Raw genomic sequence first — 27,988 nt, forward strand, 5'->3', positions numbered from 1 at the left:
CTATGTAGTCGTCGATATATAAATTGTACGCAATATGTATCAGTTTTGACAATGTTTATTTTAATAAATATTGCTATAGAGAATATTTGTAGTGGTACGTAATACACAATAAAGTCGTCCATTATTAATATCATGGATAATCTCTACTTCTTTAGGTTTCGAAAATTGCGGTCTTTCTGTATAATTATATATGATTTGAATGTAGGTATATCTGTATATTTGAAAATAATTTTCTTTTCCAGCAAACAAATGCGTTTGTTTTTATACGGTTCTAGAATTTTTCCTTTTTAGGAACAAAATATGAATTTCTAATAGTGAAGCTGTAGTAACACTGTTCCACACGTGTCGCTATCAATCTACAAAAATCATGAAAGAATCGCCTCTCTTCTATGAAACTCGCGCTATCAGGATATTGCAAGAAGAGGAATCTCAATGTTCTCACATCTTCTTTTAATAGGAGATTATGTATGATCTCGAAAGGATGAAAGGAAAATTTATAAACCGTGTATTTTAATATGAAAACAAAAGTCAAATATATTCTGTATGACCGACTGATAGACAGAAAATATGCAGAAGAGAGAAGGATCATTATAAATATAAGATTGTTGTAGCACCGGGGCCACAGAAGTGCCATCGTTCGAAATAGGATTCTCAAGCTCGGTTACGAATTAACAGTAGAAACGCATGTATGATAGTGTCGTACATATATATACTGGTTCACGAGTTTCACGATCAATCGTAGAGTTCTTTTAGCCGGATTCTTATTATTCACTGCCTCATTTGTGTGATATAAATGTATACGTAGTACGTTAAAACGCACTATATACAGTTCTCTTCTCAGTTAGGCGTAATGTCACATACTTGCTTGATTTTATCTCCAAAAAAAAAAAAAAAAAAAAAACCGTTACAATGTGTTAAAAATTTCACTCGATCCCGCGTGTCGGTTTTGTAATGAATCGTTAATAAGGGCATTTGCGTGTTACGTTCGCACGATACATGAGATCAGTAGCGGTGTTGCTGGTTGTTGTTGCATTTAATATGCTACACTCGTCGCTCGCGACGGTAAAACTTAATGCTATACGCAATGACAATAAGTACGCAGTTAAGTGTTTGTGGAAGCGCACAAGACGTTAATAACTAATATGTAAAAAAAAAGGAAAGAAAAGACGTCCGCGATACTTTTCCCATTGGAATTGCTGATCGGATTCGACGTCGAAATCTCATTATAAAAACGAAAAGGCTTTTTATTGTCCTCACCAACTTAATAAATTAACTATGTAATATCAGGAAACTTACAAATTATACAGGAAGCAGGTATTACAAAAGTACCTGAATTTTCTTTTGTGCATGTCTCTAATCTTTCTCTCTCTCTCTCTCTTTCTCTTTCGCTCTCACACATGCATCCGAGAATGCTGAACGAAATCTAACGTAAAAATTAAGTACCTTGTTTATGCACGTCTTCTTGTCGCGCGAAATGAAACGATGCATTTGGAAATAGGAAAAACTTACCTATTAAGCGATCGATTAAAAGCGATCTCATTATTAATTTATTATAAGAGAACATCGTTATGTAGTAACTAAATTATACACATATATGTATGTGTATACGCGTAGACGGCTGCATGTATTCCAATGTGGACGCGATGTACGAGTATACACAAATAAATATGTAAAACGAACGCATATTTACATATGATGATTATGTACGTGTTTATCTGTGTGTGTATATTGCGCGTGTTTCTCTTTGTGTATGTGTATGTTTATGTTTATCACAATAACTCAATGTATACGATATTATCTCGAATAATATTAATTGCTTATCAAGCCAGCCTTCTCTCTGGTGGAATCAAGTCCAAGATAAGTAAATTAGCCAAAAGCAAACGAAAAGAAAAGAAGAAATAATCACTATAGCACACGTCCTGGTCAGGTACACGTTATTCACGATCGACTTTTTTTTGGAACAAATCAATAGTCTCTTTGAACTTTATTTTCTTTCTTTCTTTCTACCTCACTGACAAGCCTGTCGTTTTAGCATTTAAACCTCGTTATCCAATCGAAATCGGCAAATCGTGCTAATCGTTAACGTAAATCAAAGTGACTATGCCACGCAAGTGCCCCAAAAATTTACACCGATATGTTTACGTAGCGGTATCAAAGTTCCTTTCCGGCAAATATTTACATGTCTTCGCTACATTATGTGTACAAACGAGTGTAAGCAAACGCAAATCTAAATCAAAAACTTATTTAACGATTTTCTCAAAAGTAAAGTATAAGTAATATCTTTGACACTGGGACAACAATTCGGAAACAGAAATGCACATACGGTTTACCATTTCTTTCCCCCGTAAATTAGCAACCGTCGGAGTTATTTCATGCACTGAAGTACACCACGAGTATACACGTCACTAACGTATGCAAATTAGAAAACTTCTACGTAACTTTCTTATGAGTAACAAACTAGCACTGCTCTTTTGAAGACAAATTCAAAATTTAATAATATACACATTGTGCGGGAAAGCCTTTACAACGTCGTCCTTTATATGTGGATCATCCGGGAAATCGTGGACTCATTATTCACATTATCCAACGAGTCCAAAATACTAAATCTTAGTAAAGTGAAAGGGTTCTGTACGCTTCTTTCCATAGAAGGCGAAAAACTTTGAATGTTGGATACCTAATAAATATTTGTGCTTGTAGAACTTCCTCCCTTCGCTTGACTAGTTGGTCATGATCCACTACTAGTGTCCATAAGTAAATTGTCATGACAGTGCTTTGTATGTACAATTATGGAAGAATGACCGTAATAGTTAACAAGTTTACACAACATTTGCAACGTAATGAAGCAAGTACTGGCTTTCTTGCGGATAGAATAAAATCGCAAACTTTATTAACGTCGATTAATTATTCAATCAATTCCACACACACACACACACACACACACACACACACACACACACACACACACACACACACACACACACACACACACACACACTCTCTCTCAAACACATACACACAATCTTTGATCACTATTGATTAATTATTCGTAATGCCATCGTGTGCTCTTTCAAACAACTCTTTCAAATACTCCACGCGAGCCAATTAAAATTAAAGTAACAATTTTTATCAATTTCCAAGGTAAAGGTACATAAATCTATCGAAATCGAAATTATAATATATAGCACCCGCTCAAATAGCGTAATTAGTGAATCAATAGACTGATAGAGATCGATTTTCGCGAATATTTAAAATTATTGGCGCTAGATGTACATACGCCATATACAAATTATATTTTTATAAGAGTAAACAGATCTCTCTGTAAACATTATGTACCATACCTTCAATGGTGCCATAATTTGTCAAAGTCATGTAATATTTGCATACATATATATATATATATATGTATATGTAGAAGTATGTATTTGTACATGTGTATGTATATATATGTATGTATTAATATATACATACATATATATCAACATATAGCATAAATATGTACATATATATATATATATATACACACATATTGTATGCAGATATATACGTTAAGAATAATAATTAAAAAAAGGAAAACAAAACTTCTCTTTTTAACTTTGAAATTATATTAATGGACGTCACATAAGAAAAAAGAACTTTATCCATATTTATATCTAGTCACAATGTAGTTTTATCAACTCTTTTTCAATGCTAAATAACGAAATAAATATTCCTCTTACTTAAATAAAGTGATCTTATAATATGAAAATAACTTTTTTTCTATCTTTGTACTTGTAATAAAATTATCATTTTGCGTTTAAATTCTTTTTTTTTCTTAACCAAATATATACGGCATTACATAGTCTCAAATACCTGCATGATTGTTATATAAATGCCAAGTTTTTTTTTAATTTAGATCAAGTTAGCCATCACATATTTTCATTTCTAACGAGTTTTACGAGTCAATCGTTCTTATCACATTGGAATTTATATACTTTTGCCTACACGAAAAATGTAATGGCCACTTCATACCGTTTTGAAAGCCAATACATAAAACAAAATTCTTAAACTAAAAGTATGAAAATTTTAAAAGCACAGAAATATGCGCATGTGTGTATGGGAGAGTATCATCGTACGGGCCTCATGATTACCTAAAACAAATTTGGCGTCGTGACATTTACTTTGATCCTTCTTGAATAATGCTCATATTTCTTTTTATGTTGTCAATGGCTCTTTTCTGCATGATGATCGCATAACATAAAATGGCTCGACACGCCAATGATATTTAAATAGTTTGTATGATGGACTAGCTTCAGTTATACGACTTGAATAAGAATGCATCTTTGACAAGTCATCGTATGTTTAGGCATATACTGCAGGAAGATCGTAATACGGATATTAACTTTTCCCAGCTTCTCGTTTATCGTAGCTTTGCTGATAAAATACCTGTCATTATTTTCCTGCTACTTTACATAAAGATCGATTTGAATTCTAGCGTATAACTTCGCGAGTGCTCTGAGATAATTAAAAAATGTACACGACGTTCACAAAAAATCTATATCATAACGTTAAGCATATGACAAATGCATGTATAAGATAAACTCTTTCAGAGATACTCTTTTAAAATATAAAACACATTTTACTTACATATAAACTAACAATCAGATATGATTTTTTCAACTGTTAGGCATTATCATCGATATTTATGCACGTGTAAAAAGAAATAGTTTACGATTCACTGGTTGTTCATAAATTATCATATATCCGTAAGATCGACCTACAGCATAAAATGTTACAAATTAAGACTGTCACTGGATTTCCTTGACATTCTAGAAACCAGTGCCGCATCGCATGATCATAAGTAATGTCAACGGTTCCATTCCTTTTTGAAACGACAAGACACGATACAAAACATGTTTCGCGAAGTTTCTCATGGAAGACTTCCAGGTTTCTTTTACATTAGGAGGATCCATATATAATAAAAAATATGTCTCGTCTTAAAGAAGATGGATACAGAAAAGATCCAGCAGTTGATAACGATAAATCCATATTTTTGCGTACTTGTAAACTGAATGATAATATTTCCACGGAGAAACTTGAAACATTCTTTTGTAGTTAATGTATCCTACTATCGGGTTCTGATGAGAGAATTGCAGTTCCTTAAGCTTCAGTCGACGCTACAAGGGAACTTTTAGGCGTGTACGCTGTCGCATTCGGATCCAAATTCGACACAGTACACCCCGGACTTTCATTCGAACGTATTTTTGTTCCTGCTACTCTCACTTCACTATTTAAACGGAGCTTGGACGTCGCACAGGTTGGCGCTGGACCAAATGTGTCTTGTGGCATCACAGCTAAATCTTGCGCTATTTTTGTTTTCAACATCTCAATTTCTTTCTCTTGAGATCTGATTAAGCCTAATTTGAACAAAAAAAATATATATATGATACATACATTGCTGAGGCAATAACAATGTGCAGTATAATATATGCGTTTCTATTTTCTTTAATAAATGTTCACACTTCCTTCGATCGTATACTACAAATACTAAAACAATAAAATTTAAAATATAAAAACAAACAAAAAATAAAGCAAAAATATATGAAACAACGCGAGTAAAGCGTTGTTTTAATTACGGTTACTTACCTTCTCGGATTTCTAATTGCCGCTTGACCTCGCCGAGTGCCGAAAAAAGATCAAGTTTTATACGTGTTTCCGCGCTCAAGCTGTTTTCCAAATGTGCGTTTTTATCTTGCAACGCATTGAGTGCGGAGAGTAGAATTTCACATTCCCTGTGGTTCTCCTTAAAACGCGCTGCGTCGTTTTCCAATGCGTTACACCTGAATCAACGTGCCATATATACATTTGTGCATTGCTCATATTTTGAATCTTATTATTTAAAATTTAAAACAGTCTACGAATTTATGCTCTTACCTTTCTTCCTTTAATTTGAGTTCTCGGCGCAGACTTTTAAGGTCCTGTTCCATTTGAGATCTTCGACTTTTACACGCGTCAGTGCACTCTTGTCTAATAAGCGGAGGTGGCGGCGGTGGAATCGCGGAGCGTGCCTCTTCAGCAGCTCGTCGTGCCCTTCGTTCGGAGAGCAAGGACGCTTCGCACGCACTACGTTGTTTTCGCTCTTCTGCAATCCGCTTTTCCAACGATGTCATTGTTTGCTTATCCAGTTGACGCGCCGTTACTAGACCGTGTAATCTACAATGTTAAAATTTATGTTATAGAATTCGTTCAATTTTACTCAAGAGTCGAAATAAAAATTTCCTCCAAATCCAAAATTTTGCATATCTAACGGTAAAAATAATACTGCGTTATTTTTTGAAAAAATTTACGGAGGATTTACAAGAGAATTTTGGTATGAAGAAGAAGACAAATTCTCTAATATTTAAGAAATTTTTTTGTACATAAATATCAAGTATAATAATTATTAATTTTTTTATAATTAATTATTGAATCTTCACAATATAAACTATAGTTCCACATGTCTTTTATATACTTTCAGGTTTAATGTTAAAAAAAACTAAAAGAATTACAAATGATAATTTTTGTTTGAATATTGATACATGTAGAAAAGAACGTAATGATTAATAATTCCAGTATATATCTAAATCGTAAGAAATGCATGTAAAATGTAAAAATCATGTAAAATAAGCATGAATAATTATATAACATATGTTGTATATTTAAATTTAAATAAAATTCGAATAAGTTACTAAAAAACCTTTATAATAGCTTACGTAGATATATTTATATATATTATTTTTCTGTTCAAATATCAATAGGATAGTTTATGTAGATATATTTAAACACATTTGTTCTGTTCAAATACCAACAGGAACAAAAATATCTATTTTTAGTGCAAAATAAAAAAACAAGACAAAAGAATTATCCACAGATTTGTAAAATACATCACAGTTTATATATATTTTAAAATAAAAAGTTGGAAATGTAAAATTATGTTAAAATAATAATAAAAATATTATTTAAAAAATAATATTAATTTTTTAAATATTAAAAATACTATTTTAAAATGTAAATAATACTAACTCTGGTTAGATTTTTTAAATAAATATATAAATTCGTAGTTATAATCGTAGTCATGAAAATAATTTACAAATACACTTACTTGCTTTGCAATTGATCATTATCATGTTGGAGTTGTTGAATGTCGCCTTTAGCTTGTCGCTCTCCGTTGAGCAAGACATTGACTTGTGATCGTAATTCTTGTTCCATTTGCCGACTTGACTGCAAATCTGATTTCAAACGTTTTATGTCTGCCTCGAGCCTGCGACACACCAGTAACCTATTTCAACGACAAATCATGCTGAAGAAACCGATAGGAAGTCCATCACAAAGAGATACAAGACGGTATAGAATTTGACATCTAAGTGTGATATACCAGATTTGTCATTAGAGTTTCAATCAGCGGATGTGTATTTTTTGCAATGAAGGTAAGGATAGCATGAAACACTACGTAGAGGATTGTATTGAGACAAAGGAATGGTTTATTGTATTAGGAAAGGATAGTAAGGAAACGTTGGAAAAACTTTGGAACGATAAATTGGACACCACCAAAGCGGAGGTATTGTTGAAAGTTGTTAGGGAAAGGAATGCGAAAGAAAAAGAAAATAGATATAGGATGTCAATAGGCTGTGAGGTTAGGAGATAGGGCAATAAGAATCAATGATCAACGAATATTGTTAAATAGGTTAAATTAATGTAAATTAAATCGAATTAAATTAAATATGTTATAATTTTATAATTTATAATAGGTTGTTAGGTTATTTGTGTGTACGAGGATGGTATGTAGGTATGAGTGAATAAGGATTGATTGTAAACCAAGTCCACTTTCTGGCTGTTTTGCTAAAGTTAATAAACATATATATATATATATATTAGAGTTTCAATCTGTGCCTTCGAAAACATGTGGGATTATCAGCAGAATTTCTGTAGTAACTTATAGTAATGTATTTAAAAGAAAAATTCCTCTCGTATGATATACCTTTGATAATAATCGTCTTGCTGTTTCTGTTGCTCTGCCGTGATATCACTCGTATTTTTAACCTGTCGAGTCTTACGCTCCCGTTGGGCATTGGTAGTCGATGATGAATCTCGACTTTCTTTCACGTTATTCCATTTACCCGTTACCGAACCGTTCGTTTGTGATTTTATCGTGGTGTGTCCGCAACCCTTGATAGATTTGTCCTTTTCTACCTCGTTTACGTCAAAATCATTTACAGATCTGTTTTAAGAAATTGCATCGATAAGTATTTTCAAGTGTAATTAAAGAGAAATATATTTTTCAATATGGAAATCGACCATACCCCACCCTTTCGATGAGCTGTATGTCACTGTGCGATACTGTACTTCCATTACTGTGTATAAATCTCTTGTCGCTCTTGTCCGACGGTGAATTATTTGATACATTGTGTTTATTATGCTGCTCTTCCTGCTTTTCACTCTTGTCTAAGGATTTTCTATGAGTACTTTTGGTAGTAGCACTCTGTGTTTGTGATGTGACCTGGCTACTATTGTGCACCCCGCCATTTTGTACGTTTGTTTCTATGGAATTGTTATTGCCCTCTAAAAGACCAAGCAGAAATATTAAAACGCGTGTAATCGCGACAATTACAGGCATACACGTATACGAGATAGTAATTGATAATAAATACAAGCTACCTCTGCTTTTTTCAGGACTTGGGTTATACTGTGGACTCAATTTGTGTGCTTGAGTTTTGACGTGCTGTTCTAACGACGCAGTGACTTGTTGCGTTTGTGACTGCACTTGCGGTTGGATTTGCTGCATCGACATAGCTTGTTGCTCTAGAGGCAGTGCTTGCTGCAGTAATTGTAGATAGAACTCGTTCTCCTTTGCCACGTCTTTCTGTTTTCTCTGTTGAAAGCAAAAATAAATTAAGATACATAAATATTATACATCAGCGTGATAGTGTGCGTTATGCAGATATATTTATTTACAATAAATCAATGTAAGATTGTTGAAGACTAACCTGCCTCATTCTGTAGCCTACATAGCTCTTGAAACCAAAGCCCAATGTAACTACAGGATAGCCAATGCTGGAAATACACATTGCAGAAAAATTTACTTGGAGATAAACGTCAATAGATTATTCTAATAGGTATATGTGAGGCGTAACGTTTTTTGATGTTATATTTGTCTGCAAAAATAATGATAAAACTATTACCAATGTGCTGCAAACGGCCGACAGAGGTCTAGGTGAAATGGCATATGACGCAAGTCACGCAACCGCACTGCTGCCTCTATATATAGAAATAGTAGCCACAGCATCACAGTTGGTAGACACACTCCTTTATCTGTATAAAATACGAATGTTCGATTATTCTTTTATATTCATTAAAAATCAGGGTTCCTACGAGTAGCGTTCTAGGTTCTACAAATATGACGTGAGCATATCAGTATGAGAAATTATTTTGATGGACATTGCAAGCTTGTCCATATTTCAAATAAATTTGTTTTCCACGTACCTGTGTGCCAGACGTATTGCACCCAAACATAAGTGCTGGCAGCAAAAAACAGCCAATGCACAGGGATGAAAAAGAAGCAAATCATGTCTGACGTAAGTGCAATACAAATAAAAAATACAGAGAAGGCCTGAAAGAGAGAAACAGAAAAAAAAGAGACAGTGAGATTACGCCCAGTACGCGCGATAGTCTCCAATTGCGCAACGTTGACACTCACCAAGCCTTGATATTTAAAGGAATCGTAAACGCTTCGGAGGAGCAGCCAGAACGGCCACAAAAATTCAAAACGGAATTCCAAAATGAAGTCTGCCAAGATCACCATTGCCCATAGCAGAAGAAACTTCAGATAGAGCAAGGTACTGAAACAAACAAACGTGGGATTATTTTGATTGTACGCTACATTCGCCACTCGCTGAATTACAATTCACCGATATACATCTGTATACTTTATACAACTACATTGTGTTGGCCTCTGCGAGGCACCTGTTTTCCTTTCTCTCAAAATATATTAAGTAAATATGTTTGGGTCGCGCGATATGCGATACAAGATACAAGTCGGCGTTATCGAAAACACACGGAGGGCTTACATAACGCCGAGATCTCACGTTCTCAGAGTAGAAAAAGAAAACGAGGGGGAGAAGTCCGTCGGTTATCGCGGCCGTTTTACTCCGTTATCGCGGTCGCTCGCAAGACGCTACGCGGCACATGGGGTCATTGGAACACACGTATGTGATAAGTATGTGGAGAGACGTTTGGACGAGAGGCCGCGGGGCGAGAGAAAGAGCCCGGGAACGGACACGCGGATGGCTAAGGATATCTGACCCGGAGGTAAATGTCAAGCGGGACGAGAGTGGCGTCGATTCGGCGTCGCTCGGCACGCGCGATCGTCGCCGCCAGTCGCCGCCGCCGTATTCATCACCGTCGTCGTCAACATGAGCATCATCATCATAATCAGCATCGTTATCATTAATGTCACTGCCGTCGTCCTGACCTGTAACATTCGCGTCCTCCGGTGCGGGACGAGGCGGAGGGGGGGGGAGAGAGGGAAGGAGGAGGGGGGGGAGGTTTTGGTTACGTTTTTTGATTACGAAGGGGAAACGGCCATTCCCCGACGTAGGTGTACGTACGTACCCGTACGCGTACTCGCGTACGCATATGGCGCCGCGTGAGAATTTACCTTCCGTAGATCCCCTCGGTGAGCTTGTTGCGTTTCAAGGGCCTCCGAAGCTTACCGCACTCGACATTTCTCCTCTTCATATTCCTCACGGCACCTTTCACCACCACCAAGGCTTAAGCGACGTTACTCGCTACACGCGCGCGCTACGGGGGGGTAAAACGGAAAAAAAGCGGGCCGCGGCGACGGCGGCGGATACACACACACTCTCTCTCTCTCCCTCGAGGGGGGAGGGCCTCTTCACCGCGGGGGCTTCTAGCGCGCGGGGGTAACACACTCGCGTGCGAAAAAACTCGGGCCTCGGCTCGTTCGCTCTCACGCGCGCGCGACTTCTATCAGTCTCTTTTGTTGTCATTCGTATGTGGACAGACTCGAGGTCTCACGGCGGTTTACCAAGCAGCTGATTGGTCCATCGCGGGACATGGCGCTTTAATCAGCGGACGCGAAATCACCTGCCGATTGTATTAATCGCGCGGCGCCGCGCACCACCGACGCCACCACCACCACCACCACCACCACCACCACCACCACCGTCGCCGTCACCGCCGCCGCCGACACCGTCCTGTCTGCGTCGCGAAAAATCGCTAAGACGTTTTTCTCGCTCGAAGCGTTTTCTTGCTCGCTTCGCTTCAATCGCTTCCTCGCTTCGCTCGCCGGCTGATCTTTCTCTGTCCCTCTCTCTCTGTCGCGCGCGCGATTTTCCGTCTCACGACGCGATTTCGGGCTCTCCTCTCAGCTCTCTACGAGCCTTTATCGATCGTAGATGTCTCCCGACCGTGCTGAGGTCGGTCCATCGGCTCGTTCACTCGCGTTAACAGCAGCGCCAGCGCTCCGCGCGACCTGGCAACACGCGCCGCGATCCGCGCTCCCCGCGCCGCTCCGTCTCCCCCACCATTCCCACCCCCTGCCACCCACCCGTCCCTCCTGCGCGTCTTGCTCCTCTTTTCTTTCCTTCCTTCTCTCGTTCTCCCTTCCTGGCGCGCGTTACCAAGCGAGGACGCGAGCCACGCGAGGAGGTGGCGGCTTCCTCCCGCGGCGGAGAGACTTTCGGCGCATGCAGCTGCGTTCGAGAACCGTTACGGGGTGATCTCGCGCGTCGCCCGAGTCGCCTCGAGATTACGAAATCGCGAGGAGTCCCTACTCCCTCGTCCCTCGGCGCGACCTGGCGCGACCGGCAGGTGCGACACGCGACACGGAAAGCGGAAAGCGGAACCGCGCTTTCCGCGTCCTCTCCCCCTCCCTCCCGTTCCTCCGATAAAGGGCCGTGTCGCGAGCGAACGGCTTTCCCGCCAAATCCGAGCGCTCGTCGACCGACCGAGAGCTCAATTCAATTGTCCTCTTGTCGCGCTGTCAAAAGTCAAAAGTGTTAAGCCCCTTGCACAATAGGCGATAGCGATAGCGATAGCTACCTGCTACAGCTTTGTCGGCACCTTTGTCGCTGTCGCTATCGCTATCGCTATCGCTATCGCTATCGCCTATTGTGCAAGGGACTTTAAACGCGGACTGTCGGGTCAACTGTTCGTAATTCGTATTCGCGTCTGATCGCGGATCCCTGCCCCTGCCCGCTGCGAGCCGGAGAAGATCGAGAGATCGCGGGGTAGGATCGTGCCCCTGGCATCAAGATCAGAGAAGCGACGTTAGAAAGGACCGACCTTCGATATATTTGCTTGGTACAAATATCCAGTATTTTCTAAACGTGTTCAAGAATCACGTCTAACCTAACAGATAACCTGGATAAAAGTATACGATTATGTCCTGTGTGTGTATTCAGGTGTAACATGAGAAACGGATACCTAATTCTATTCGAAACTCGGTCGAGTCGATGCGTATATATCGTTTCACTAATTTGCATTTTATTTTAAATCAATATTCACATACCGTAAAGTGATTAAGAGCCAGTAAACGAGCAAAGTTAAAGGATAAAAAAAATTTTTATTTGTTTATTGGCCCTTGATCACTTTACAGTATTTTATTATACATACGAGTTTGCTCCTCATTTTTACTTCATCAATATTCACATTTCAGGGAATGTACATTTCATCTCAAACGTGTGCTTAAATGAGAAGAAAAAGGATAGCAATATACAGGATCTTTTCTTCCTAAAATGAGCTACGGAATATTCACTTCAAATTTTTTTTTGCACTTAGGAAACACTCCGTATAATTCATAGATATCAAATAGAACAAAGGTATAGTAACGTCATTCATAAATTCATCAATACCCAGTAAGCAAGAAACGTCAAGAAACGTTTCAACTACATTTGCAACAACGTTGTGACGTTAATGCAATACAGTTAAAATGTTTATTGATGTTTCTTGCTTACTGGATATGCAAAGTATGTAAATACTCTTCTCTAATTCAAGTGCAAACTATGAATATTTACAATAGCGCGATGTAACGTGTCAATTAGTTATTCCTCATGTTCAATGATTACGCAAGCGAGATAAAAAAGCGTCGTCCGGTTGGCCGGCGATCGTTAAGCTGCGCGATGCATATGTATATATAAAGAAAAAAAAATATAAATCGACCAATTACGCGTTCGATGTAAAGCGCGGCAATGTGACGTTGGACGCGCGATTGGTCGGCTTCGTCGCGGCACGTTACCCGCGATTATGCAAGTCCATCTGGACAAGCCTTTAAACGCCTTTCGCGTTGTATTTCGATATATAGAATTCGCGGAAGGACAACGGAACGGGTGTGCCCACTTGACGCAAGCACGTCACTTGATGCAGCGGTGCCCCACACGTTTCCTCGGGAGCTTATCGCCCGGTGGATCTTTCCCGCGCCGGATCGAGCTGCCAGCGGATCGAATTGGCAACTCGATCGGATTTGACTCGGATGAAGTGGATGAACGACGGCAGAGCCCGGCAAGGATGGAGAACGAGAAGTATTCGTCGGACGATCGTAAGTTGATGACCTACGTGGCGTACAGCGTCATTCTCGTCGCCGTTTTCGCCCTCGCCGTGTACAGGGCGACGAAGGACCGGGCGGTGGTGTCGGTGGTCGCGACCTCCTTCGTCGCGTCCGTCTTCCTCGTGATCCTCCTGCTCTGCGACATGACGCTGCGCCTGTGCCAGACGCTGGTTACGTTCACCACGGACGTGGGCCAGGAGTCCGAGGAGAGCTTCTGGTCGGTGGTGAAATATCACTTCACCCTCAACACCCCGTCGGCGATGGTCGTCGTTGTCGGCGTGCTGCTGGTCTTCGGCCTGATCGGCGGCATCGGCGCGTGTCCGTTCAGCTACGCCTGGGACTTCGGGCCCTACGTCTGCGTGCCGCTGATAATGTTCTCCTTCTGGCTGCTCAGGATGTGCAACCTGGCCGAGTGGGAGACGGGGTCGCTGGCCGACCTCAGTGCCATGAAGGGTCTGGATTACGGCACAGGTATGGCGTACAGCTTTTACTATGGCTACCTGCGACTGATCTTACCGTCCACCGGAACTTCCACGAAGGGTATAGTTGAGAAAATTGAGAATTTCGAGGACAATCACAACGTGACGTTCCCGGTACACAAGCTGTTTATCTTGATACCGTCGTCCGGATACATCCCGTCGGATTTGAAGGAGGCGTCCCAGTGGATGGAGAGTGCCAGCGAGCTGGAGGAGGAGGTACGCAACCGGGCCGGTAACATACGTAGAACGTACCGCAACAACGCTTACAAGATATATCCCGGTGGAAGAAGTTCAGGTAATGAGCCGGTGTACGTGGTCGCGGAAGGTGCAACGCCTTTGTTAACGTACTACGAGGTACAGAAGCACAATCATCCTGAATCTATCGTATACAAGCGATACAAACGTAAGATTATCGAGATGTTTTATAGAAAACTGCGAGACACCTTGCAAAGCGAGCCAGATACCAGAGATTTGGTTGAATTAATTTATTATAACGATTACGACGCGAAGGGAGACAAGATTAATGTTGCGACAATAATCTTAGAAAGGATATCTGAAATAAGAGATTCTGCATAAGTGTCGAGAGAAGTTGAACGACATGTACGTGTCCTGTGATAACGTTTATAAATATATACCTGTCGTTTTAATTTTGATAGTATTTTAATATAATTAATAATAAATACGATCATTTATACTGCATTTACATATTATAAAGATTGTTATATATGAATTTATATAATATTTTTACCTTGATTTTTACATTTATAATGCAAGAACGATATAATGTAATATAAGCACTACGTTTGATGAAATATCAAGTATCTATCTTGCTAAAGAAAGATTTACAGAACTATTTTTATGTATGACAGTCTCTAGCATAACTGATTGATTTTGCTAATAAGAGCATACTTGACCCAATATTATTGCATACAGTGGATCAAAAAAGTATTTACACCAGTTTTCTTACAATAACTTTATTCAAAGGAATAATACATAATTACGAATTGTCTATATAAGTAACTTATTACATATACTGTATGATTAAATGAGTATGAATAACTGATGATTAACGAGATTTCCACTGTCCCTGTCTACTATCTAGCGAAACCACTGCCAAGGGAACGGGCTTGGAAAAATTATCGGGGAAAGAAGACCCTGTTGAGCTTGACTCTAGTTTGGCATATATACATACATATACTGTATGTAATAAATTACTTATTATGTATTATTCCTTCGAATAACGTTATTGTAAGAGAATTGGGTGTGCAAATACTTTTTTGATCCACTGTAGTTTAAAAATTGTATTCAACCATTATGACTATTTTATTCGTAAGTAACGTTTCTCTTTATTTCTATATTTTGACTTGTTTTTTAAAGACTTTTGGAGATATTTGAAAAGTATTGTGACTGCAAAGTTATAATTTTTCAGGAGACTTGTACAGATATTTTTTTCCAAAACAAAATTATGACAATTTAGAATTAAAGCACAAACACAAAATTTAATATAAATTTCTTAAAAATAAGAGACATGAAGTTTTATTTTATCATACAAAATTTTTTATTTGTTATGTAATGTTTATATATACGTCTTGATTGGTCTCAAACTATCATAAGATATTTTTGCTCAAGAATATAGTTACAATAATTCTCATTGTTCAATGTAATTGTCACCTTTTATACATAGTATTTGAATATCTTTGTACAATGTACAAAATAATAACAGTAAAATTTATATGTATAAAACGTATGTATCATTTATTCATAGATACAAGTTCCTTACGAAATACGTTACAAAACATCGCATTTGGCCACTTCAAAAAGGAAGACATGTAAAATATAAGAGATCGCTAATGTCGCGTAGACACAAGCACCTTCACATCCACGGCCGTTCTTTATATGCAAATATACGTATTACATTGGTCAAAAGAACTAGCGTCGAGAATTAAATGATTTGTATACAATACATATGAATAAGATATGGCCTTTCGTCAAGGATATAATCTTTTAAAGATTCATAATTCTTAATAAGACCACTGGTAAAAAGGCACGGAATTAAGGCGTGTCAGCCATGTACTCCGTGCGATTGTCATAAGACTTGATCAACAATACTTTCGAGCATGGCTGTGAACACATTTCAGTCGTCACGAACAGCGGTACATTGCATTTGCCTCACATATCCATCTCGAACTGCTCTGCGGATTCCTCGATCACCAGGGAGTCTGTAACGTTATGCAAACGTGAGAAAAGTTCTCTAATATAATTAATATTGTATATCATCATTAACCGTGCGAATAAACCGGACTATCATCATTAATGTAGAATATTTCTCGAACAATGCACTATTTGTCCGCTCTATATTTTTTCTTAGGAAGAGAAAGAGTCACATGAAGAGAATCGATTTAGAAATATGAAACGAACTGACCTTTATTAATATTTTTGACGGGATCCTTCGTGATGGCCGGTGTGTTGCCCTTCAGTAATTCCGACGGTATGGTCAGCGGGTTTCGCGGTGGCGTTCGCGATATTGGAGAATTCCGCAAATTCATCAGGAACGCACGTTCGTATACGATGCGAGTACCTACACAGAATTCGAAGATATGATTATCTATAGAACCTGCGACTATAATGAAGTTTTTTCAAGTATGTGTTAAATTTTCATTATATATTCTTAATTATTAAATCGATTGACAAAACAGACATATGCGATAAAAAAAGAACTTGGTAAAAGACTTCTTATCTATTACAACCTAATTTATATTTTTATGTACAATCTGAAACGACAATTCTTAGGATTAAAAATTATCTGATAAGGTGGCAATATATTAACGACTGTTGGACAAAGTTAAGTTGGTTTTATCACAAATTCGATGTAATCATAATTTTACCATTTCCGATTTCGATAAGAAGATTTCTGTGAATCTTAATGTCTCAGGCATTGGTTGTATAGTTGTTTTTTTTAATCTTGGAAAAATGCAAGATTGACTACAATAGAATAGGACAATGAACCGATTTTCAAGAAAAATTCGTAGCGGCATGGTAACGATGACACGCAGAAACGATACAATGGCCAGACAGTTATACGAAAAGCGCACCGCCTATTTATAAAAGTGTATTTCTGTACACTGACACCTACCTAACTTGAAAGGAGTGCAAGGGTCGGCGAGGATGCCAAAACAAACATAATCGCAGAAAGCACGGAGATACGCGCGAAACAAAGACCGATAGACGTTAGAATTTGTGTAGAGCACGTATGTTTTTATTCCGTACAACACGAAAGTCTTTCATTATATTTGTTAACTCTATTTTCGTTTTTTTAGTACGAGACAAAATAAATTCGTCTTTCTAAAAAAAACTTTCTTAAAGAAAAAACTTGAATAGAATTTATTTCGCAAAATTCTCTTTCAATGACACGTGCGACGTAATACACAGAGAAGATTTTAACGTAAAGTACGATCCAACTTAGATCAAAAACTACGTGAATCAACAATCAATTTTCTACGGTTGAGTAGCGTCTTTCTTTTCTATCTGACAGAATCGTTCGCTAATCTGGGTAATAATAAAGAGGGAATTCATCACAATTTCGTAGCAGTTCTGCGTCCATCTGCGAAACGGCTGTCTATTGACCATCATTGTTTACATGTCGAGGTGTTACGCGAGATTTTCGAAGCTCGCTTACCGCGGCTAAAGTTATCTCGAAGGTCCAGCCATTTTCGCGCTGTGTACAGTGTGTGTATCCTTGTTTTTCAGACCACTGCGACTTTCTACGCGCCGCGCTGGCGTGACACGAGCGATAAACATTACGCGTCACCGATTACGCATTGGGCGACGTTCGACATGTATCGCGCGTGCACGCATTAATTCGACCTTGGTTTAACGCCCCAGGAAACGTTGCGGGGCGCGGAACAAAAGCGTAGGTATTTGAGTGCACGCGACCTGGCTCACCTGCTTTGTATCGGCGGAATCGCCGACGATCTCGCTATCGAGTTTGGCTTGCGATCATGTTGAAAGGAAAAAAGAAAGAGAAGCAGCCAACTGAATCGCCACACATACAACTCATGAATTATCTGTCTCAGCCAGATTTTTTATTCATACCATTAACATCTTTCGAGTCTGGATATTTTCAACTCAAGTCGAAAACGACAGATTTTTTTGAGAAATCTAGAAACTGGGTTCAGAAAGGCGATTATTTTTGTCGATATCTTCAAGTCGTACATCTGTATTTTTTTGTAATTTATTACAGAATGTCTTTTTATCTAATTGTAATATTTATTGACTGCTCTCGTTATGTCTGTAAATCGAGCAGCTCTCTCGGAGAGAACGATTTATTACAAAATATTAACATATAAGTATCAGCGAATAGCTTAAATTACGGTTTTCGTAATATATAGGTATTTAAGAAAAAGAACAATATTGTTATGTTGATTGTTAACAATCGAACTCTGTCAAAATCAAGCAAGATAAATAGATCAGTTATCGGTAAGAGATCCGACAATACATCATCTTTGAATTTTAAAATCTTATCCAATTTCTCTGACAATTTTTCAAATCAAAATGATAAATCGTTCAAACTGACTGTACTGAAAATTTGATGACGCGATTTTTTTTTAATTCTTAATATCAAATGACTTAATTTATTAAACCTCAAGAGCAAGGTTTTGTTAAAGTCTATTTGGAATATTGTCTGATATAAACTGTGATTGTCTATCAATAGCGGTTAGTAACTAAATATAGTATTATTCGTCACTCGAAATTATCGTGGAAAAAACCTCGAATTCGCAAGCCGAAGGAAGTGATAGAACATCCAGTGTAACTTTATTCCGCTTTTTTTTTTTTGCGTAGCGGACATATTTACTTCGCGGCTCGCCTTCTCTTTCCTCCACCTCATGATCGAAGTGACGCGCGTACGAAGAAATATAAACACAAACGCGATAAGTTATCCTTCTGTCGTTCGCTAAAAACGCAATAAGTAGAGCCCGCATTCAGTATATCGCGTTCAATGCCGAGTCCGGCGATCTGAACTTCAGCCTTAATAAGATTAACCCTTCAAGACGTGGCACTGGGTCAACTGGGTGTCATTTGAGTCACATTCGTTTTACCTTCGTCAATTTAATAAATAACTTTCTCCTTGAGAGAAATAGAATCTTCTTTTCAGTATTGTTCAACTTTTGCTCATTGTCTTCCTCCGGGAAATAAAAATCAGGGTTTCTACCGCTTTTCTGCGAGCAATAATTAAAAAGATTAACGTGACGTTTGGAGAAAATATTAGAAAAGAGAAAACATGTTACGTTTTGTGGACTTAGGCCTTCCGCACAATAGAGCATATATTAGAAATAAGAATAAATATTAAATATTAGGGGAATCGGAATCAGAATAATAATTAAACATAACGCACAATAGAAAAGAATAATAAAATATAAGATCTGAATATAGAAACATTCCTATATTTACATAATATTTATCCCTCCGTCTGTATACGTGGGTCTACGGCGTTCGAGCCAAAATAATATCTGCTCGTAATTGTAAAACTTGCAAGCCTGCTAGAAAATATTAATTAAATAAACGATGATTATCAAAATGACTATAAAATCGTCAATTACAATGTAGACAGATGTTTTGTGAATTTTTTCAGATTTTTCTAAATACTTTGAGGTCAAACGTGACCGGTCCACGTATACACTCCACGGTGCAAAAAAAAAAACGTATAGTTAAAGACTTTTGACTAACGAACTGTCGGACGTCGCTCCGCATATTGAGTGGATTAACGTCAAGGTCGTTGCGTTTTCGCGAACCGATAATTGGCCGGCTATTTCGGGAGGAGTATAATTTCGCGTGCGACGCAAAAGTCTCGAATATTTTTCACGCAGACAGACGGGCGGTCAAACAAACCCGCGCCGAAACGCGCAATTACGTAACACCGTCTCGGTGTTATCGAGTCTGCGTGCATGCGTGCGGGCGCGCGAAAGAAAGAGAGAGGGATATATATAATCGTATGTCGCGCTGCGCGTAAATACCAATGGCCTTGACGACATCTTGCACGTGCGCATTTTATTTGCCGAGGTCGCAAACGACTTCGGGCACTGTGTCGGAAAATCGCGAGATTCTCACAACAATTTACTCTTTCTTTTTTTTTAATCATTTTTGCAAGAACAGATCCCGGGTGGGCGGGTGCATATAATTCAAGAAAGAACATTTTTTTTATCTCGTTCTTCGCCGATATTTACTTATCCGCAGATTGCCGACGTTGATTCAGTGCGATCTGTTTCTAAATGTTACGTTCTTAATGATACTTATAAATGCATTATCTGTAACAAGCTGTAGGGAGCGGTTGATGGTCAGTGGCCTAGTTTACACCGTGCGTTTAGGCCGCGACCTATACCTTATATTCAACCCAAACACGATAGGTCTCGCGACGATGTAAACAGTTGCGACCTCGCTTGGGTCAGGTCTCTTTTTCGCGTGCCCTGACCTAAATTAGGCCACATGACGTAACGCATGTAAACGCAGGTGACCTAAAGATCGCCTAAAGTGCAGAGAGTGTACCAATAGATACTAATAGATAATTTTTACTTATATTTGACCCAAAAGTATCATAGGTCTACATGGTGTAAACGTTTTGTTTAGAAGCCTATTTTAGGTCAGGGTATAGGTCAGGTCGCGATCAGGTCGCACGGTGTAAACTAGGCCAGTGATACAGTCTGGGAGCCTCGGAACCACGCGCGAGGTTAAGGAAAGCATCTCGATGAGAGAGAGAGAGAGAGAGAGAGACGGGACGCAAAAGGCGGATACACTGACCTCCCGGCGTGGTGGAGTAGAGCGTGCCCCCGGGTGTGGACGAGTAGTCGGCCGGTAGCTGGTTGGGATCGTGAATGACGATCCGCTTGGATGGTATGCTCTGGCTCTGGGTTGCCTGTCTGGCGATGGGAGACGCCGACATTTCCGTAGTTGCGTCTCTTCTTTCGCGTCGCGTTTACTTTGCGCGTCAATTTAGACGCGGTTTTTCTCTTTCTTTCTCTCTTTCTTCTCTTCTTCTCACGTCACGATCACGCCCGCCGTGGGAAACAAAGGTAAGAATTCTCTGTCCAGCGTTGCTATTAGCGATAAGCGGCACCCGTTGTGCAGCAGGGTATGCACGCGATTCCTAATGGAAGACGGAGCGTGACTTTATAACCGGTTCGGCTTCTCGCTCGTGCAGTCGCGGGCAGAGACTGATGCACGCGCGGTTCCACGTGCGAATTTTAATGCGATTTTAATGCGCGCTGTCGGACTCAGCGCGACATAACCTGCGAGACGGATGACGACGGGGTGGACGTCGACTCGTCTCACGCAATGTGCCGTGAAACGCGATAAGCCAACGTCCGCTTATATAAGCTTTCCCCACCCTCTCGCCCTCTCGCCCTTTCCTAGGATATTCGCGGGGCGGGGGGAGGCAATTGCGACCGACTCGCAACAAAAGACGCGAGATGGTTGGTGGAAGGGGGTGAGAATCGGCATCGACGAGGTAATACCGAAGATAGCCGGTCCTACGTAAATTTTCGTGACTCTCGGCCGGATTTAGCGGGCTCAAGTGGATAATTGAAAAATAATTATTATCGATTTAAATGAATAATTGGGTAAAAGTAAAATGCTTTAAAAAAAAAATAATATTATACAGGGTGTCACTTAATACGTGAGCGCATACTACCAGGCGAGCGCCTCACTGACGTACACTCGCGGACAGAAAGGTTGTCCGACTTATACACCCGTATTCATACTATGAATACGGCTCAAAGTCGGACAACCTTTCGGACAACCTTTCTGTCATACGCCCGTCTAAAAGACAACTGATTGGATTAACTTTACTCAATAATTACTGCTTTATTAAGTATTATAGAAAAAAAAATGCTAAGGACTTTTTCACTCAATTTTTGGTAAGAAATATCGCCACGTAAATAGTGGGCGCTTAAAATTAAGTGATACCCTGTATACAATGTAAATAATATAAAATTGTTATAAATACATTTTTGTTTGTCTAATTTTTTTTAAACTGTTTAAAAAAAAGTTATATTTGAATATACAAACGTGTAAACGAAACCCCTTCTCATTGGCTCGCGAGACTTGTGACATCACTGTGACAACTAGGGCTGCGGTCCACTTGACGCTACAAATGCTTCGAAGCATTCCTCTTCTCTTTTCTTTCAATGAAGAAAGAAGGAGAAGAAGAACGCTCCGAAGTATTTGTAGCGTCAAGTGGACCGCAGCCTAGTTCATATCTCCATAAGTCCCCATCTACAATAGGTGTTTTAAGCCCTAAGCCCTAAGAAATTGACCAATCACAGTCAATTATTCTCCTCAAATTCAACTGTGATTGAACAATTTCTTAAGGCTTAGGGCTTAAAACACCTATTGTAGATGGGCACTAAGTCCCAGTTTACAATAGGTGTTTTAAGCCCTAAGCCCTAAGAAATTGACCAATCACAGTCAATTATTCTCCTCAAATTCAATTGTGATTGAACAATTTCTTAAGGCTTAGGGCTTAAATCACCTATTGTAGATGGGCACTAAGTCCCAGTCTACAATAGGTGTTTTAAGCCCTAAGCCCTAAGAAATTGACCAATCACAGTCAATTATTCTCCTCAAATTCAACTGTGATTGAACAATTTCTTAGGGCTTAGGGCTTAAAACACTTATTGTAGACTGGGACTAAAGGGGTAATGTCCCATGGCACGCATTTTCCGCGTAACCAATCAGAAGCGTTTCGCGTTTCCTATTACGTATATTCACGCTTCTGATTGGTTACGCGGAAAATATGTGCCATGGGACGCCACCCTAAACTATTTCACATGCTGATTGCTGAGTCCCCGGATTAGTCCAGGGAGGATTAATTTGCACAATCCTTTAGATCTAACGAACCCACGGACTCGAGTTTATCACTACGGACACCCACACGCAGTAACATACTACACACACCCACAAATACACATTTCCGACTTTGTATTCAACTGTACCACTTGCTCTGGCCGTATTGCATTCTGTAAAGAGGAGGCAGGTGCCATTTACTTTTAGAGGAAGAAGTCTACCGAGTCCGGTCTATCGCTTTTCATGCGCTTATTTGCTCAAACATTTTAGTTAATAACTCAATAACTATTGCAAATTTTGCAAAATGGTACACGACTTTTCTTTTCAGTTTGACCCTAATCTATCTCCCCAATCTATTTCCATCTTTCGTTACATCGAATCGAACATGCCGTATATTTATATTAATATTAATAAATAGATACTAATATATTTATGTAATTAACTAAAATTATAGTATACAGGGTGTCCCATTTTAAATTTCGCACCGTAATATCTCGGGAACCGATGATTTCATTGAAAAATGTTTCGGACAAAAGTTGTATGGTTTGGAGGGGACTATCAGATGAGCTGACTAAATTTTGGGTCCGGCGCCAACTTTAGACCCAATAAGACCCAACTTGATTTTTTTAAATGAAAACCCCAATTTTTTATTGTATCATCTTTTTCTACTAATTAATTTGAACAACTTTTGTCTGAAACATTTTTCTGTTTGCCTAATACTTTTTGAGATATTCAAGGAAAACTTGGTAACTTTTTTCAATATTTAGCTTACAATATCTCGGCAATTGTTTGTCGGAGGGAAAAGTGGTACAGGACTTCTTGACTTGATTTCGTCTCAAGAATATGCTATTGCAATAGTACTTCAATTTTTTTTATATAACAGTAAATTCTACATAAATAATAATTCAAACCCAAGCTATCGATTGGGAACTTGATTGGTTGAGCGGTTATTGAGATCTCAAAATCTCGGGTACTCGCAACTCTCTCGTGCGTTCGCGTAAAAGAGTCACGGTGCGGTCTCGCTTCGCGTGTACTTGACGCGAGACACTACCGTGTCTCTTGATATTCATGTAATTAACTAAAATAATAATATACAATTAAATAATATATTACATGCTATTATTTTAATTAATTTATATAATAGACAATATATAACTACACAATTTAAAAAAATATCTTTCAGGCACATAAAATAAGTAAATTCTACAAAAAAGAAACGCCAACAGTACGCGGTGTTCCCAAACGGTCACCCATTTAAGTACTAACCGCGCTCAACGTTGGTTGACTTAAGTGATCGGACGAGAACTTGTAGGTTCAACGTGATTTGACCGTTGGCGAAAGTGTCTTTCTTACAAAGAGATAACACACTTCTTCATCAATTTTCATATTATAAGGAAGAAAAAAAATGTTTTAAACCACCGATAGTGCGTTAAACTTGAAACTTCAGGCTTTAAAATGCCTTTTTAATTTTTTGTCTAAGATGATTTTTCGCCGAGTATCGATATCATTTCTAAAAAATACAGGTTTAGTTTCAAAATCGTATAACTCGGTAAAAAAAATCGTAGAAAATTAAAAAGTTTTGTAGGCAAAATATAGTTTATAGAACTTGTTAAATTTTTCAAAAAAGAAATTTTTTTCGAGAAATTTTTTAAATAAAAACAAAAATTATAATAGTAAAAAACAAAATACAAAAAACAAGAACCTAAAAATTAAATGGTAAAAAAATTAGTTTAAAAAAATGACCCCCGACTGCTGTCTAAAGTAAGTTAACCCTCCAGCCAGCTAACCGTTTGTTAAAAAATAAAAAAATAAGTACATGGACACATACTTGTTATAAGAATGTAAAATATACATAGAGTCATGGTGGAAGAACCATGCATACAGTGCACAACACTTGGTAGCGAAGTCAGATCCAGATCACAAGCGTCGAAGTATACGAGCTACGAGCATGAGTAGACGACTGCGCATCATACTGCGCAAGCGGTTGTCATGGAAACATCATGTGGGTTAGAAAACTTAGAAAAGTGATAACAACGAGGTGGACAAGAAAGAAGTTCCACTAATAAATAAAATAAAGAGAATTCCAGTAATAAATAAAAATAAAGAGAAAGAAGAATACTCCCGAAAACAAAGGAACATGAAAAAGTAATTAATATAATTAAGTGAATAAGTAAATTGGATTATTAGATGACAACAAACATTTTTCTAAATAATTCTGCAACCTGTAAAAAATTTAATATTAATAAAAAAATTAACTAAATAATAGAATTAACTAATTTTATAAAGCGTATTAATATTATGTTTTTGTTAATATTTTAATAATAATAAAGAATTTCTGTTATATGAACAAAGTTTATTTTATGAAAAATTAGTGCGAAAATTAGTGCGAATAATTTTATAATATCCTTTTATTACTATTAAAAGCTCTTTTTGTAATTGGCTTTGTCCTCTTTAAACATTCAGCAAAGGATAATTTTCTTTTTTAATAATTTAAAATATTCGATGTATTATCCACTTCTCTATATATATAAATAGAAGATATCATCTGTAAGATAAATTTATGTCATTAAAAAGAATAATACAATTATTTTTCAAAGATTTTATTAATATATTACTAACTTGTTATTTTTATGTATCCTTTTATTTCTACTTGTTGACCCTTTGTGAAGTAATTTTCATATTCATAATTTGTCACTTGAATTTCCAGTTTATGAGTATATACCGTCAACTAATCCGTAATCACATGTTTATAATTAGTCAAAAGTGTATTGAAAATGCTCTTTATAAAGCCACATATATACAAATTATCAAATAATTTATTTTAGTATTTAATTTATTGTTATTAATAAACATATTTAAACTAGAAAAATATAAATGATTCATAAATGCTAACATTTTTCTTAACAGATACTTCATTTGATTAATTTGCTGTATATGTAAATGTTTAAAAAAATTATGTTAAAAATCTTATTAAAATATGCTTTGTGTGTAGAAGAGAAGTGTGCGCGCGTTTCAATTATCACTCCTTAATAACGCAAGTGCTTATTATAATCCTATTATAATAATTGTACATATATTTGTAAGAAATAAATATTAATCAACGGGCGAGGGAGATTTCTTTAAACCAGCGTTAATCTCCCTTCCATGTTTATTAAATATATTAAATATATTAATATTTATGTATATATTATGGTCAATAATATATACATAATTATATACATAATATATACACAATTATTAGATAGGCATTATATATATATATTTGCTATATAAGTATAGATTTGAATTTAAGCGCTACTCGCTACTCGTCACGTGACACACATTTAGTTCATCACTTTGACGCTGAAATTATTCTCTCCGTTTTCTTGACGGAAATTCCTTATTACGATTATTACATTTGTGTGGACTGTGGACGGTGGACGCATCTCTTGTACCTGAATGAGAGGGAAAATAGAGTTTTCTCACTAACGCGCTTACGATTTTTAAACGAGACCTTTCTCGCCAAAGACAGTGTATTCCGCGATGAATCCCTCAGAGCCAAGCGGCACCGAGACTCTCAGGTACAATGAGTTCACATTGGATGACACTGACATAAGGTTATACACCAGCTTACTCTTGACAGATCAAAAGCTTTTCAGTATTTTCGCAACGCAAATGTGATTCGGACATGCGCTGTTATTCTCACAGCAAATTTTTCGTATGTTCGAGTGATGTTTATTTTTCTTTTTACGTTCAATTCACATGTCGTTTCGTTTTAGCTCTAAGATGAAAGATGTGATTGACGTTCTCGCGATGCAGCGCGAGAAAAGGAATACATTACAAAAGAGTATTACGATCGATTATACCAAGTCCAGCGACTGTTTCACAGTTTCTCGATTTATCTTCGAGTGTGGTATGTTGGCTGCAACGATATCTCACCATTGGAAAGTTGTTAGGCACTTTAGAAAATTTGTCGAGCTTTAGAAAACTTGTGTTTACCGTAAAAAGGTAAAGTATTTAATAAAACGCTCGTCTGAATGTAGGTTTGAAATTGGAGGCTCACCCATTGACGATAGCTACTGCTGCAACATTATATCACAGATTTATTAAAGAAGCGACGGCACAGGGATATGATAATTATGTAAGGACGGATGGTACTTCAAGACTCGATAAGTTCTTAATAAATACGACAGAATTTGTCTCTTCTAGCTTATAGCTGCAACTTGCCTTTATCTGGCTGGTAAAGTAAAGGACGATACGCTGAAGATAAGAGACGTAATGAATGTATCTTACAACACGCTTCACAGAGGTTCTCAGCCGCTCGATCTTGGCGATCAGTATTGGAGTATGAGGGATGCAATCGTACAAGCTGAACTTCTGATCATGAGGATGCTCAAGTTTCAAGTCACGCCTGTGCATCCGCACAAGGTAAAGTTTTGTAAATATTACTAAGGCTGTGTTCCAAATTCACTCTAGTTAACTAAAATGTTATAGTGTACGTTACGTATTTGTCTATATAGTGTATGTAACGTACACACTATAGCATTTTAGTTAACTAGAGTGAATTTGGAACACAGCCTAACTGAATAACATTAATAGACGTATGTGATAACGCATAAATAACTGCATTATGTTTTCTTATAGTACATGCTTCATTATCTGCGATCTTTGCAAGCTTGGTTTGGTGAAGAGGAATGGTCCAAGTATCCGGTCGCCAAAACTAGCATGGCACTGCTACAAGACTTTCATCATTCCCCAGCTATTCTCGACTATCCACCCAACTTAACAGCGATAGCTTGTATCAACTTGTCATTACAAATTTACGGCGTGGTCGTACCTCTGATGGACGAGTGTGATCAACAGCCGTGGTTCAATGTAAGTATACATGATGCTACAAAATTTTGTGTTCGTTTTTCTATGTTAGTCGATAGATTTATATGTAAATTTTCTTGTCACCACACAGGTTTTCTGCAAAGATTTAGCGAGGGATAAGTTATGGGAAATTATGGAAAAAATCATGGCGGCATATGATGACGAACCTGAAACGAGAGACAATTAATAAGCGCGTATTTGTATCTATTACAATAATAAAGCACTTTCCGCACATTACAAACTA

At 38.0% G+C, this 27,988-nt stretch overlaps 4 protein-coding genes and 1 pseudogene across 12 annotated transcripts; 2 read left to right on the top strand and 3 right to left on the bottom strand.

Moving 5' to 3' along the window:
* Positions 1-39: 39 nt before the first annotated feature.
* Positions 40-11,154, bottom strand: LOC139773646 (macoilin-1). 3 transcript variants are annotated; one of them, XM_071708226.1, is made up of 12 exons: positions 10,670-11,154; positions 9,710-9,851; positions 9,496-9,622; positions 9,195-9,324; positions 9,000-9,066; positions 8,671-8,884; positions 8,316-8,574; positions 7,994-8,233; positions 7,118-7,294; positions 5,911-6,189; positions 5,623-5,816; positions 40-5,393 (listed from the first exon to the last, which is right to left on the bottom strand). In XM_071708226.1, the coding sequence occupies exons 1-12, from the start codon at positions 10,747-10,749 to the stop codon at positions 5,137-5,139; spliced, it is 2,166 nt and encodes a 721-aa protein (XP_071564327.1). In that variant the 5' UTR covers positions 10,750-11,154; the 3' UTR covers positions 40-5,136. The 3 variants fall into 3 exon arrangements, with proteins under 3 accessions (XP_071564327.1, XP_071564328.1, XP_071564326.1); XM_071708227.1 differs by having other exon boundaries at positions 7,118-7,276; positions 8,668-8,884; XM_071708225.1 differs by having other exon boundaries at positions 8,668-8,884.
* On the top strand, positions 9,722-16,372 carry Sting (transmembrane protein sting). 5 transcript variants are annotated; one of them, XM_071708235.1, is made up of 3 exons: positions 9,737-9,848; positions 12,692-12,854; positions 13,337-16,372. In XM_071708235.1, exon 3 carries the CDS (start codon positions 13,393-13,395, stop codon positions 14,632-14,634), a length of 1,242 nt encoding a protein of 413 aa, XP_071564336.1. In that variant the 5' UTR covers positions 9,737-9,848; positions 12,692-12,854; positions 13,337-13,392; the 3' UTR covers positions 14,635-16,372. The 5 variants fall into 5 exon arrangements, with proteins under 5 accessions (XP_071564338.1, XP_071564336.1, XP_071564337.1 ...); XM_071708234.1 differs by lacking the exon at positions 9,737-9,848 and adding an exon at positions 11,776-12,336; XM_071708237.1 differs by lacking the exon at positions 12,692-12,854 and having other exon boundaries at positions 9,722-9,848.
* Thor (eukaryotic translation initiation factor 4E binding protein thor) lies at positions 15,787-21,001 on the bottom strand. The gene is made up of 3 exons (XM_071708246.1): positions 20,851-21,001; positions 16,481-16,636; positions 15,787-16,277 (listed from the first exon to the last, which is right to left on the bottom strand). The coding sequence occupies exons 1-3, from the start codon at positions 20,990-20,992 to the stop codon at positions 16,228-16,230; spliced, it is 348 nt and encodes a 115-aa protein (XP_071564347.1). The 5' UTR covers positions 20,993-21,001; the 3' UTR covers positions 15,787-16,227.
* Koko (cyclin Q) lies at positions 20,984-27,988 on the top strand. 3 transcript variants are annotated; one of them, XM_071708244.1, is made up of 6 exons: positions 20,984-21,122; positions 26,652-26,785; positions 26,916-27,013; positions 27,082-27,300; positions 27,517-27,747; positions 27,836-27,988. In XM_071708244.1, exons 2-6 carry the CDS (start codon positions 26,659-26,661, stop codon positions 27,929-27,931), a joined length of 771 nt encoding a protein of 256 aa, XP_071564345.1. In that variant the 5' UTR covers positions 20,984-21,122; positions 26,652-26,658; the 3' UTR covers positions 27,932-27,988. The 3 variants fall into 3 exon arrangements, with proteins under 3 accessions (XP_071564345.1, XP_071564344.1, XP_071564343.1); XM_071708243.1 differs by lacking the exon at positions 20,984-21,122 and adding an exon at positions 26,230-26,453; XM_071708242.1 differs by lacking the exon at positions 20,984-21,122 and adding an exon at positions 26,232-26,489.
* On the bottom strand, positions 24,111-24,229 carry LOC139773686 (5S ribosomal RNA; annotated as a pseudogene).

This window comes from Temnothorax nylanderi, unplaced genomic scaffold, assembly GCF_030848795.1.
Source record: "Temnothorax nylanderi isolate EJ_2023f unplaced genomic scaffold, tnyl_v1.0 TNYL_tig0065_pilon, whole genome shotgun sequence".
Classification (NCBI taxonomy): domain Eukaryota; kingdom Metazoa; phylum Arthropoda; class Insecta; order Hymenoptera; family Formicidae; genus Temnothorax; species Temnothorax nylanderi.